At 43.1% G+C, this 13,036-nt stretch overlaps 1 protein-coding gene across 1 annotated transcript in view; it reads left to right on the top strand.

Moving 5' to 3' along the window:
- COL4A2 (collagen type IV alpha 2 chain) overlaps positions 1 to 13,036 on the top strand; it is a 241,031-nt gene that overhangs the window by 8,364 nt on the left and 219,631 nt on the right. Inside the window, exon 2 of the mRNA XM_019528485.1 lies at positions 254 to 317. Coding sequence (XP_019384030.1) covers positions 255 to 317 — 63 coding nt within the window. The 5' untranslated portion in view covers position 254. The remainder of the gene's footprint in view (positions 1 to 253; positions 318 to 13,036) is intronic.

Here is a 13,036-nt window from a genome sequence, read left to right as displayed (position 1 = left end):
CACATCTTAGTGTCATCAGCAAATTTGAACAGGGTGCTTTTTACCCCCTCATCCAAGTCACTGATGAAGATGTTGAACAGTGTGGGCCTGAGGACTGTTGTTTTCCATTGTCCTACTATTACTACAGGTAGGAAGTTTGGTGTAGGGGGTAGTAGAAGGGTTCTGGGACACTTTATCTGACCTGTTTCAATACTTTTCAGTCACAAGTACTTGAAAACAAAAATGCTTAATGCTTTGTTTTACCGTTCCACAGGATGACGATGCAGGTTCTGCTGCTGTTGATGCTGACTACACTGTTAACTGGAAGAGTCCAAGCTGTGAGTAAAATGTTTTACCTTTTCTTAGAAATTAAAATAATGTTTTAATTAAACATGAAACAATTAAGATGCTTGTCAAAGGAGAGTGCTTATCTATGTAACATTTTACCCAAAAATGATTCCAAAGCTTTAAAAACTAGCATTTTCAGTAAAATGGTCTTTGACAAGATGCTCTAGAGTTTGGTTCTTGCAGTAGACCACATGGCTTGTACAGACTTGCAGTATTCCTGTGTTACTTGTCAAAGCAATAGTAGGCCATTTAAAAAAAAATCAGCCCAAGTTCATCTTCATTTTTTTAAAGAAGAGCCTCAGAATCAGCTGTGGCAGGAAGGGAGAGAGGAAGGGTCATATTTTCCCATTTGCCATTACATGCATGTCCCCTCTACCTTTTGCACAGATGTTTGAGTAACATTAGGTTGATAGCCCTTTACAGTTTGTAGCCCCACACACTTTGAGCTCTGTCTGCTTAGGGCTATGTAAGAAAGGAGCCAGGAAGAAAGAACTCACTTGCAATAAACCTTCCCCCTTCCACTTGCAAATGTGTCACCCCCTGCAGACCTGCCAGGTCCTGCCACTCTGGACTTGCTAGGACTCTGTGCCCAGGGTTTTTGCAGCAGGCCCCTGAATTCCCAGCCCCTCTATCAACCCTGCAGACAATACAACATGGTTCTGCAAGACATACATTTGATACTCTGGCCTACATCAGGAGGGAGACTGGTGACAGTGGAGGCAGAGAGAGAAACTGTTAAGGCTATTAGAGGTGTCCTGTAATAACTCAAAGGCTACATGTGGGATCCTCAATAAGGTGGTAGGAAGAGGGCCCATGTGGTTGTTTAGGGCTGGTGTTTGAGGGGATACAAAGCAAATAATCCCCATAACTAGACAGGGCCTAGACTGGGTACCCAGATGAGGAGGCATTGCCATAGCCTCCTAGTATGTTGCCTGGGGCAAATTCCACTCTGGCAGCCCACGCTTGCCCTGCACACAGATCCAGGGGGCACATGCCCCCCCATACTTGCCCAGGAGTGCACACAGTGGCAGGAACTGCCTTTCCCCCATCCCCGTGCCCCCCACCAAATGAGCCTCTTGTGGCTCTGTGTCATACCATGCCCCAGCTGGGCAGCACCTATCGGCGCCCCTTCTCTTCAGTGCTGCGGCAGTCACCCCACTTGCTCTCCACCTTGCTACAACACTGAGAGGAGGCCTGGGTCCTCCCACCTAGCTCCAATGGAAAAAACCCCAAAGAGAGAGAGAAGTTAAATGAAGGAACTGTGCAGAAGATCTCAATAGGCGGAAATACCTTCTTCTCAGTTCTGCAACAGTAAGTTGTCAGAAGCAGCAATGCTCTGACACTTAAGACAGGGGAATTAGCATCCTGTCATATATATACATCTATGTTATGTGCAAGGGTAAGAACCCTTGCGACTATATATAGGAGCAAGAGTTATTACACACAAGTGTCAGGCCATGTAAATGAAGGAGGTTGCTTATAGACAAGTCCAGAACTATGACACCATTGTTGTTCCACCCACATCACCCCTTCCCACCTACCACCCCCAGGACAACTCACCTCCATTCTGTCCCAGAGACAATAACACTGGCCCTGGGGGTATGGAGCAGACATTGCTTAGATATGAAGATGAACATGCCTTGGATAATAAAGGCCACAGCAATAAAAGACCATGGCAGCTGTAAATATTGAATGATAGCATGACTTAGGATATATCTACTCTGTCTTTCTCTCTTAGGCTCTATCTGATGCCAAATACAAGCACATTTGGGAAACAGTCTTATATTTTGTACTTATTTAAAATAAATTATTCTTCATTTCTTTGTCAAAATGAGATCATAAAAAGACAATTTTAGGTGGCTCAGCAGAAGAACTGGGAACCTGTCTGTCTGGGGTAACAGCCTTACCTCTCACAGCAGTAAATTACAATATAAGGACTAAAACAACTTGGGGCATCTCTTAGCACCTCTCCACAGCTTTCCAGTCACCTAGTGCAGTGAGGAGCTTGGGACCCTGGCACCAAGGGGCTCTGTGGAAGGGGGGCCTCTACCCTAGGTGATCAGCCCCACTCTGTCCCCAGCAACAAAGGCATTGCCCCTTCACTGGTGCTTATTGCATCACACACCTCACCTGGCTCCTGGCTGAACAGCAGCACAGCCAGCACAAGCCCCACACCTCACCACAGTTTCATCCTCCGTCTCCCAGCCTGGGCATGGGCATGGAGGCGGGTGAGGGATGTTGTCCCACTGCTCTGTCCCATCCCATCTGCCCTCCATGCTGGGCTGCTGCCTCTGTGCCTTGTTTGGTGCCGTGGGGAAGTGAGGCAGCTCTGACCCCCCAGCAGTGAGAGAAAAAAAGGAGGCGGGGGGGCATGGCTGCTCTGCTATTGCAGCTGCTGCTTCCCTCCTTCTCCTCTTGGGCAGGGGGCCAGCTCTGTGCCTCACCACGCACAGTGTGGCTGGGGCACTTTGCATGGGGCACAACTCCGTGGAAGCAGCAGAAGGATAAATGTGGGCAGTGGGTGCACAGGCGCAGAGGTGCGGGGTGCTGCGAAGCTGCAAGATTGCAGCTGTCTTAGGGGGCTGTGTCTCACAATGCTGCTGCAGGCAGTTGCAGGGAGAGAACTGCCTCTGGCAGGCTGAGGTGCTGGTGATGTATGCAGGGCACAGCCTAGCTCGCAGCCTTCGTGGCAGCTAAAGCGCTGCCTGCAGCTACCAGATTCCCCTGCCTCTTCTCCTGAACCTGGTTCACCAGCAGCCTGAGCTGCTGCTCACCGCTCACCCAGCAACATTGCGGCCCCTAAACAAGAGGTGGCTACAGCTGGACCAGCTCCCAACTCAGGCCCTGCTAGTTGGAACCCCATGGAAGAGGAGGGGGAGCATGCTTAGCAGGCTGGACAGTCCTTGCCCTGCCCCTGGGTCATCCCCAGTCCACCAGGCTCACTGCAGCGTCTGCACCCACAGTGGTGTCAGTGGAGGCCGGGGTGCCGGGTGCCTCTCCCTGGGATCCACACTGTGGGCACCTCCACCCCACTTCCCTCCCCTCCCTCAACAGTTGCCAATGCACTTGTGTAAATAATTTCATGGGGAAAAGAGTGCTTTATTGGTGATGGGCATTGGAGTCAGGGGTGGAGACGGAGGTAGTGAGCAAGCATCTTGTGGACATGGTGCCCTGGCTGCCGCTGCTGGGGGAAGGGCAAGAAGCGAGCATCTACAGCACACTGGCCACAGGCTCCCAGGACAATGTCCCCTGCCAGTCTGAGCCTGACCCTGAAGCACCCTGACATCCTAAGGCTGCCCCCAGGTGCACCCTGTCACCTTGAGGCTGGCTCCCCAAGCCCCCTGCCAGTCCTGGGCTGACACCAAAGCAACTGCAGCTGGAGACTGGAGCTCCCCCTGACTGCTGCAGGGGGCAGAGCAGGGCAGGAGCAGCCCTGGACTTAACTGTTTCTGTGAGCAGCAAATTTGCTCCCAATGTGGGCGTACGTGTAGAGGCATTCCCAGGTGCAGTTTAATGCACCTGAATTTACCATGCATTAAATTCAGGCACATTAATTGCATGGGTAGATGCATTCTCTGCACACCCCTGTTGTCCATAAAGAAACTAGCTTCAACTAGCATTCACATCGCAGAGAGATTTAATGGTCTGTGAATTGCTATGGGAATAAAGATTCTTTAATTTTCTACCACTGATGCCTTGTGCACATATTTAGGATTAGGTCCATACACACACATTCACCACAGACAATTTGCATCAGATGAAAAACTGAACTATAAAAGAGATTATTTTATATTCTCCAAAAAACAAATGCTGAACTTGTAATACAAGATGATAACCATTCAAGGAAGAAATAATCTACCTATTGTTAAGTAAAGGGTGTGATGTCATGTGAAAAAGAAAAAGATCTAGACTCTCCCACAAACATTCCCTTTTCTGCCAACCCACCAATTTTCATATTTGTTCTGAATAAAAGTTCAGTCAGGAATGCTTTGAAAATTAAGCTTCTAGAAGAAAATACTTTTCATATTTAGCTTTATTTCCTAAAGATCCTAGATGAAGTTACAAATGCAAACATATATGCATAATTGTGTGTCTGTACACATATGGCATAAACAGATTAGTTTACAGGAACACTAGGGTTGCAGACTCAAGCTCTCAACAACTAGGAAATACATTTTGGTTGCCTGTGAAACCTTAATTCAATTTACTTGCTTATGTGCATTCTGACACAGTTTTTAAATAAATGAACAAATACTGTTTTTCCCAGAAGACCCCAGGTTTAACTAGTGCCCAACAATGTTCAGGATTTTGTCTTATCCTTCTTGCTTGATGTACAGTTCTGATCTTTCTTTATTAGACATTATTCAGCCCCGGTTTTGAAAATCGAATTGTTAATTTCTTTATGTGCTTTTTAGTGGCATTTATCAACATAATACCAGCCTGAACTATTTACTTTCATAACATACTTGAGGTGGCAATACTGCCTTTCACAGACGGGGAGCTAAAGAGAAACTAAGGTTAAATGCCCCCTCATTTTAATGTCCATCTTGAAATAGCTAGAAGGTGATGTGTTTGTAGGGTACACTCAGTATATTTATAGCAATTTCCTAACATATGGCTCCCACTGGCTTCAGTTATAACTAAGAGTCCTAAGCACTTCAGCAAATCATTTCCCAGGGACTCAGGGTGAGTATCCAGAAAATGATTTGGAATTGAGTGCATACTTACAGATGCAAATTTGCAGATAACACCAATTTGGGTGGGGTTGAAGACATTCAGGGTATGGCTAGGATTCAGAATGACCTTGATTAAGTGAAGAAATGATCCAAAATTAATTGAATGAAATTCAACAAGGAGAAGTTTTGCACTTGGCACAGAACAGTCATATGTATAGACTGGAGAATGACTGATTAGACTGCAGTATTACAGAAAAAGGTCCAAATCAATGTGGACCATAATCTGAATATGAACCAACAGTGTGCTCTAGTTGTAAAAAGGCCAATAATTAATAGCAGCATGACACGTAAATCAAGGGAATTGATCTTTCTGCTCTGTCTGACACTGGTGAGGACTAACGTGGAGTACTGTGTCCAGTTACGGGCACTGCACTTCAAGAAAGATGTGGACAAATTAGATGGGGTCCATTAGAGAGCAACAAATATTATTAGAGATCTGGGAAACATGATTTATGAAGAAAGGCTAAAAGAACTGGGATTATTTAATCTGTAAAAGAGAAAGCTGAGCAGGGAAACTGATAACAGTCTTAAATGCCTGAAGTGTACTTATATGAAGGATTTTCTGTGGACACAGGGGAGAGGAAAAGGAGCAATTGTCACAAACTGCAGCAAGTGAAGCTTAGGTTGGATATTAGGAAGAACTTTCTCATTGTGGGGGTGGTTAAACATTATTGGAAAAGACTACTAAAGAGGTTTTTGGAAATTACATCATGGGAAGTTTTTAAGAGGAGATCAGACAAACATTTGTCTAAGATATTTTAGACAGGTTCCGGCCTTGAGCAAGAACTTGCGCTAGATGACTTCTGAGATCCCTTTCAGCCTGACTTTTTCATAATTTTATGAAATTGAGAAGTAGGCAACTATGAAAATCTGGCTGACAGCATAAAATGTGAACTCTGGGCCAGTGGCAGGGATAGAACATAGTTCTCCAAGGTATCATACAATCACTTTCATTACAAAACCTTCCTTTTTCTTCCTGCAATTCCTTGCTTCACTCAGACAGAAGGTAGGGCAGGGTGGCACTTTATAACCAACCGAGTCCAAACCCAGTTTCTCTTGTCATAGATAATCCCAGACCCACATAAGACTGTTATCCTAATCTAGTCTCTGCATTAAATTCATATCACATTGTCCTTTGCACTACTGCAAAGGCAGTGGGAATATGGGAATGCAAATGGCTCACACAGAAGATAGTCTGTACATCCTGGTGCCTAGCTCACAGTAGCTGAGAGCAGCCGTTACAGACAGTCCTTCAATCTGGAACAGCTCAGGAGCATGTTTAATGTAAATCTTTGGAAAATTTAACTGAGAGGTGCTGACAGATCTCATTTGAGCACATGCAAGTTTACTGTTTAAAGCAGAGGCTGGCAAGATACTGTCTGCCGAAACACTAAATTTGGCCCACAGACCCACTGCTTCCAGTTTATGGAGCCAGGGGATTTCAGCTGTAGGGTTGTTTGCCACCCATTGCTCACACAGTAGGTGGGGACAGAGAGAAGTGGTATCAGGGAAAAGTTGCAGCAAGCAGATCAGAACACCAGCCCCCCACAGACTGTCCCGGCTTGCAGCTCTAACAAGTTGCAGAACAATTGCTTAAAGGATTATTTGCTGCTACACTAAATTTAAAAGAAGTCACCTGTAGAAAGAATTATGTGGTGCTGGTGCTTCATTATTGTCACAGAGGAAAGACCCTTCTTCAGAAGAAGTACTTCAAAGTTATTCAGACTGCCTGTTTTAAACATGTATCACTTTATGCCTGTGTCACCCTGAAATAAATCAGAAAACTTCTGACACTTCAGTGTGTAAGGTGATACACCACCACAGATTTAGGTCTTGGCTTGAATAACTTTTGAAAAAAAAGGCTAGAACAAAAAGATTTCTTGGCCCTGTTGAACTAGATAGAGTAGTGTACAAGTGAACCACAGGAAAAGACATTGAAATACGCCATCAACAAACTATATAGCCCACAGAATCATTGGATCCAGCCCACAGAGCTGGGGCGTTGGCAGTGTTTAGTGACAGGGGGCCTCAGTGATGTTTGGCAGCTGGGGCTTTTCCCATACCGCGCTGTGCCATTCTGCACCAGGGTGAATGGGCAGTGGGGCCATGCTACAGCCAGGAAAACTGGCACTGGGGAGAGGGAGTGGGAGCAGCACTGACCTGGTCCTAGCACCAGTCTACTTTGGATCCAAACCAAGTCATTCCAGCCCACCGCTGTAAAAGGTTGCTGACCACTGTAATGCATTTATTTGCACAACCTTAGTTCTTTCAATGTAAAACTGACTGGAAAACCACAACTGGCCTATTTCCTTAGCTGTTCCTGTGAATAGGTCACATGTGTACTCCACACACTTATGCAATAGTATGTTCTATGCAGTATGTCCTCCTTTATAGAGTTAATAAAAAGTAGCATATAATGTGCTATTAGATAGGAGAGAGACTGAGAGTGAGTTCTACCCCCTACCCAAAGTAAAAAATATTTTAGTTGATGAGAATAATAGATATCTATGTTTTGATATAGAAAAGTGCGAGAAAAGGACACTGGGAATGTATACTGTTTTAAGGATGGGTATCCTTAAACACTAAATTAGCATGCAAAAATAATAACATCCCCTTTATTTTTTTTACAGTGGGTGTGCATGTGTGTGTGAAAACCAATTGAAATTGTAAAGGAGAAATAATGTTGCATTTATAAGAACCTCTGAAGTGGTATATATATGGGTTTGTCACATCCAAACATCACAAAACAAAGAATAATTATGGGTTAGGATTTCAAGTCTGTGTTATGTGATATTATTTTAACTTGTAGGGAAATTTAAAAAAAAAAAAGTGTAGCACCAAAAAAGTTACTTATGTGTGAGTTAAAAGTACAATGCAGTGTAATCATTTGTCCGTAAATGTTTGGTTTTACTATAAATATCTTAATTTAATATTTAAGAATGTTATTTTACTGGATTCTTTCTCTTTACCATAGCATAGTCTGTTTGCAATTCACTGAGATCCTGTTGAACTCAAAGTGAATTTAATAGTTAAAGACTTTTCCTTCCTTTTTTGCTTGGTTGCCAGTGAAGCTATCTATGAAGGCAGTTTGCCTTTTGCATTCCCTTCTACCTCAGGGAAGAAATGTGCTCTGAAGTTGAGATAACACTTCTGAACATGCTTTCTTCCTCATAAAGAAAAGGCACTGTTGCAATGTATCTAGATGTTTATCAAGGTAACTTTTTAAAAATTGTATCCAATAGCTGATGGAGGTAGTGTAATAAGGTCATGGAGGAAGCATATTGTATTGTGCAAACCTTTCTGGTTGTCACAGGAATAATGTTGGTAACTGCTAAATGATCTCTTCCACTTGATTTGCAAGGATGGAGGCTGGTAGAGAATCTTACTTGGAGGCTAAAATTGCTAAACAGCCCATCCTCTTGAGTCCACGAAGAATGATAAGAGTCAAGGGAGGATGTAGAGAGTGAAATGAGTAAATATGCACACATTATAAATGTGCACACAGTTCATTGGCACTCATTGACTTTCACCATCTCAAGTGCTAAGTATTTAAAAAATGTCAGTGTGGACCTCAGTTTCTTTTTGATCTTTTATCTATGTGCTTTCTTTTACTATTACAGATTATGTAGCAATTGGGAGACTAATGGGATTTGCTTTTGTGCTCATTTGTACTGACTGGCAGACAAACTGCAGTGGGGGGGGTTATGTAGTTTATATTAAAATCACCTTTTTATGGGCAAATTATATGAATGTAAAAATAGTTATGTACACACACCCTAGAGGTTTATTAGTAGTAAATGTGCCAGAAAATGGAATTGCCATCCCATGGAAAATTTCAAGGTGATTCAGAGTGAAAAATAAAAATATCCAATCTTGTTCTGGGACAGAAATTCTGAAAAATAATCAGCTTCAAATAAACTGAAACAAAACTTCTAGAGTTTCAAAACCAGTGAGGCTCTCCAGTTGGCAGCCAAAGAGCTATTATTTCAGTTTTCTCAGTTCAGGGTTTTTTTTCTTTTTGTGAACAGAGCATTTTCTATCGGAAAAAAATCATTCCAATTGAAATTTGCCAGTTTACATACATCATTTTGTCTTCATGTAAGTAGCCACCATCTGCATCTCAAGACAGAAGGCTTTTGTTTAAAATTTTGTTAAACTCTGAGCTATAAATATATAGATATAAATGTTCCCTTAGTAAATATAAAGGGAAAAAAATCAGCTGCACCTTTTGATCACTGAGGATAATCATTACAGCCCAGGAAACAATAAAGCAGTGGTAATGATTTATTTTTATCTTAACAATTTTATTTCCATATTAACTTCTACTCCACCCCATAAATGAAATTCATGCTCTGCTCTGGATAGTCTGCCTAAGGCAAACAGATACACATTTTTTTACATCTGTTGTGTAACAGTAGCTTCTATATTAGAACATAGAATTTTTCCCCTTGTATGAATTGTAAAAACTTTTTTCCCTCTATGGATTATTTTTGGGAACACATTCCATACTCCATCTTCCGTGGTATCATTGAAATTCACAGGTTGCATTATGCAACTGTTTTTGTATGGCAGGAGTGTTAACAGAAACTAAGGAAAAATCACTGGTAATAGACATGATGAAAGACGTATGTTCAGTAGGGTATCTCAGCGATCATATTTTGTTCTCATAAAAATTAGAGGCCTGATCCTACAGTGTTTATTTTGCATCCAGTGAATGCTCTCACTGAAATCAGAAACTGAAATTTACTCATGGAAATAAGAAATGGGTCTGATTTTGATAGTCCTTAAAAGCTTTTGATAGTCCTTAAACAATAAATACATTACAGAGACTCCCTATGCCTGTAGAAGGGTCTCTGCACCCAAAAGCTTGCTGAGAACTTTTTCCCAGCAACTCAGCTTCTCTAATAAAAGAGATGATATCACATCTACTCAAAGAACTTTGCTTGCCTAAGATAGTTACATCACCAATGGCTGGCGCTGCCACTTAATGTTTTCCAGCTACCATGTACCACCTTTCATATGGCTGCTAAAGATTCACAATTTTTGTTACGGGTCATACTGCTGAATACTACATCATCTGAAAAAGATATTTCAGGTAGTGTGAAAGGATGGGGAGGAGTGTATGTTTACTTATGCCTGGGTTTTTTCTAATACCTCTTTTTTTTTCTTCCTACATTAGACAAGTAAGCTGTAATTGTTCTGTGTGTTTTGTCCTGTACCCCAGTTTCATGTGCATCTGCAGGTCATGAAAATTTCCTTCAAGCAGTTTCCTGGAACTTGAATGTCAGCTGCTAGTGCCTGATCTGGAAAATTTAGCTTAATAGATAACATTCCATAGCTGCCTGAGCTGTACAATCCCCAGAAGGCCACTGCTTCTGGCTCTGCGGGAGCCTGACCTATTCGCTGCAATGGCTGACCTGCTGAGGAAGCCATAAAATTGAAAAGAAACTTGTTCTTCAGCCGAGAGTTCTGGAGCGTCTTGTCAGAAAATGCATTCAGGCAAATTAGCTTTTCACCTTCTGTCCTAAAGTAGTCCCAGCTCTCAGGACTCGTAGTACCTTCCCAAGTTCCCGCAGCCAAAGACTTCCACATTCACTAGAAATTAAAGCTTTTCCAGTTTTGAGTTAATGTTCTTGTGTAACTGTAGAAGATAGGGACACAGGGCTTCCAGACTAGTCTTCTGATTCTCTAGTTATTCTTTAGTTACTGAAAGCATTACAAGACCTCTTTCAATCTCTTCTATGTTGGTAAGATGCTTTCCTTTCCTTGCACTTACACTTTCTCACCTTCACCTTGACTCTTACCAAGGGTTCCCAACTTTATACAGACTTCAGTCTGCATGACCTGACTTGTTGTGCCCTCAGGATGCCCAGCAAATAAAAAAAAGAGCCATCGCATTTCAGCTGCATCCTTACAAAGCTTTCACCCAAGAGAATTGACATTCAGACAGCTGGTTACAGACTCCTGCTTCCCCAGTCTTCGCCCTCCTCCCCCAGACATACCAGGAAACATCAGGGATGTCCTTGAGCCTGAGAATTGAGAGCGTCAGCATCATTCCTAATAAAGATCTAGGCTAAGCCATAGACCCAGGGGTGCGCAAAATGGAATTCCTGGTCCCATTTCAGAACTGGGAATAGCCTTTGGGGATTCAGAGCATGGGAAGCCTGCAGATCTTCCTTGAACCAGCAGCCAAGATAAGATCTGCTGGAAATGACCCAAATATTTGTGAATTAAAATTAGGGATCTTAAGTGACATATGTTTCAAAAACTGACTAGGGAAATTTAAGTTCTTCCTTTATAAAACTACAAACATTAGGCCAGATTAGGCCCAGCTGTTTTTGCAGGTGCTCAATGGGGTGAAGGGGATGGAAGGGGTCCAACTCCTCCATTCCCTTTCTACTAACAAAGCAGCAATCACAATTGGGGCAAAACTGTATTTCAGCTTACCCATCCAAATAACACTTTTCCAGCTATGTAAGTGGCATTCTTGGCACTTATGCACAGTTTGTGATTCCGTTGCCCATGAAGAATGGACATGTACGTATCCATATGGGCATGGAGCATGCACAGTATGCTACTCAGGGATACAATTCTCTCCAACAAAAGCCCACAAACAGCAGGTGTTAGATGCTGACGGGAGAGCAGGATGACCTTCCCATGGTTTAGCCCCAATTACTGCATGGTTAGGGCACTTGTCCAGGAAGCAGAAGAGCCAGGTTCTGCACCCCCCCGAAAAATTTTGAACCTGAATCTCTTATGTCCCAGTGCTCTAACTGCCTAACCACAGATCAGTCCTCTCTCCAGTCCTCTTCCTGAGGCTGAAAAAAATCTCTTGATTATTGCAACACAAAGTTATGATGTTTAAAACATAAGAAAATGAAAATTGCCTTATTCAGATCAGAACGAAGAACAATCTAGCCCAATATCCTTTCTCTAACAATGGCAAGTGGATGATGCTTTAGAGGAGGAGTATTAGAAACAGGGCAAGTATATTTGTTTTAAATCAGTGTCCTGATAATTTCACCGGTAAATCCAGAACATAATCATTAGGGCTGTGTGAAACAACATTGTTTCATTTTGACTTCCACTTCAATGTTTCAATGGCACAATGTTTTATTTCGAGTTTCATTTTGTTTCAAAACCACCATTCCATTCCGTTTTGTCGAAACTGTTTCAACGCTGTTTTGACGTTTCATCCATAGGCTATAATGGGGAGGTGTGAAGCTGCCTATACCTTTGTCATTTCTTGCCTGATTCAGATGAAACTTTCAGGGCTGGTAGCCCCTTATGAGGCCATGAAGTCTTCCAGCTTTCAAGGAGCTGGGTGGAGGGATTTCTGGGAAACTGTACCTCAGGCTGCTGACAAGCAAAACTCATCACATGGGCGACAGTGTATGTGAATGTTAAGGGCCTCTACACAACATGGTAGTGTGCCCCAAAGAGGTCTCCTTCTCCCCTATAGTCTGAGTCAGGTCCACCACTTCAAATGACATCAAATAAAACAATAACTTAGTGTGCAGCTGCACAATAGCACCAGCAACATCTCAGAAAGCCAAACTCTGACAGAGACTTTCTTGCCTCTACTGCAGCAGCTTTTTCTCCAGCAGCTGCCAGACAACTCCCCCTTCCAGCCCCAGCTCTGGGGCTTAGATGTGCCCAGGGCCCTGCATCCTTCTGGTCAGGTGCTAGGGGTGTTGGGAGATGGCACTGGCAGACAAGTTCCTTTGGGTCAATCTAATCTGATACCTTTTAACAGACCAACTAAATAGTTACAGAAATATATCTTATTAAGTTTTCGGATTGAAAAACCCTTTGTTAGGCTGAGTGAGCACCTGCAGTTGGTGTGTCTGTGTGCTGTTCCTGGATGGAAGGAATAGTAAAGAAGTGAGAGGCTGGCATGCAATGCAGGCAAGAAAGCTAGCTGGTGAAAATAGAAATGGAGGTGTCAGGGGGTAAGGGACAGCTTGAGGGGG

This window comes from Crocodylus porosus, unplaced genomic scaffold (genome assembly GCF_001723895.1).
Source record: "Crocodylus porosus isolate Cpor-Errol unplaced genomic scaffold, CroPor_comp1, whole genome shotgun sequence".
Lineage (NCBI taxonomy): Eukaryota > Metazoa > Chordata > Crocodylia > Crocodylidae > Crocodylus > Crocodylus porosus.
Note: the sequence above shows the minus strand (reverse complement) of the source record. Positions and strands in the feature narration are given on the sequence as shown.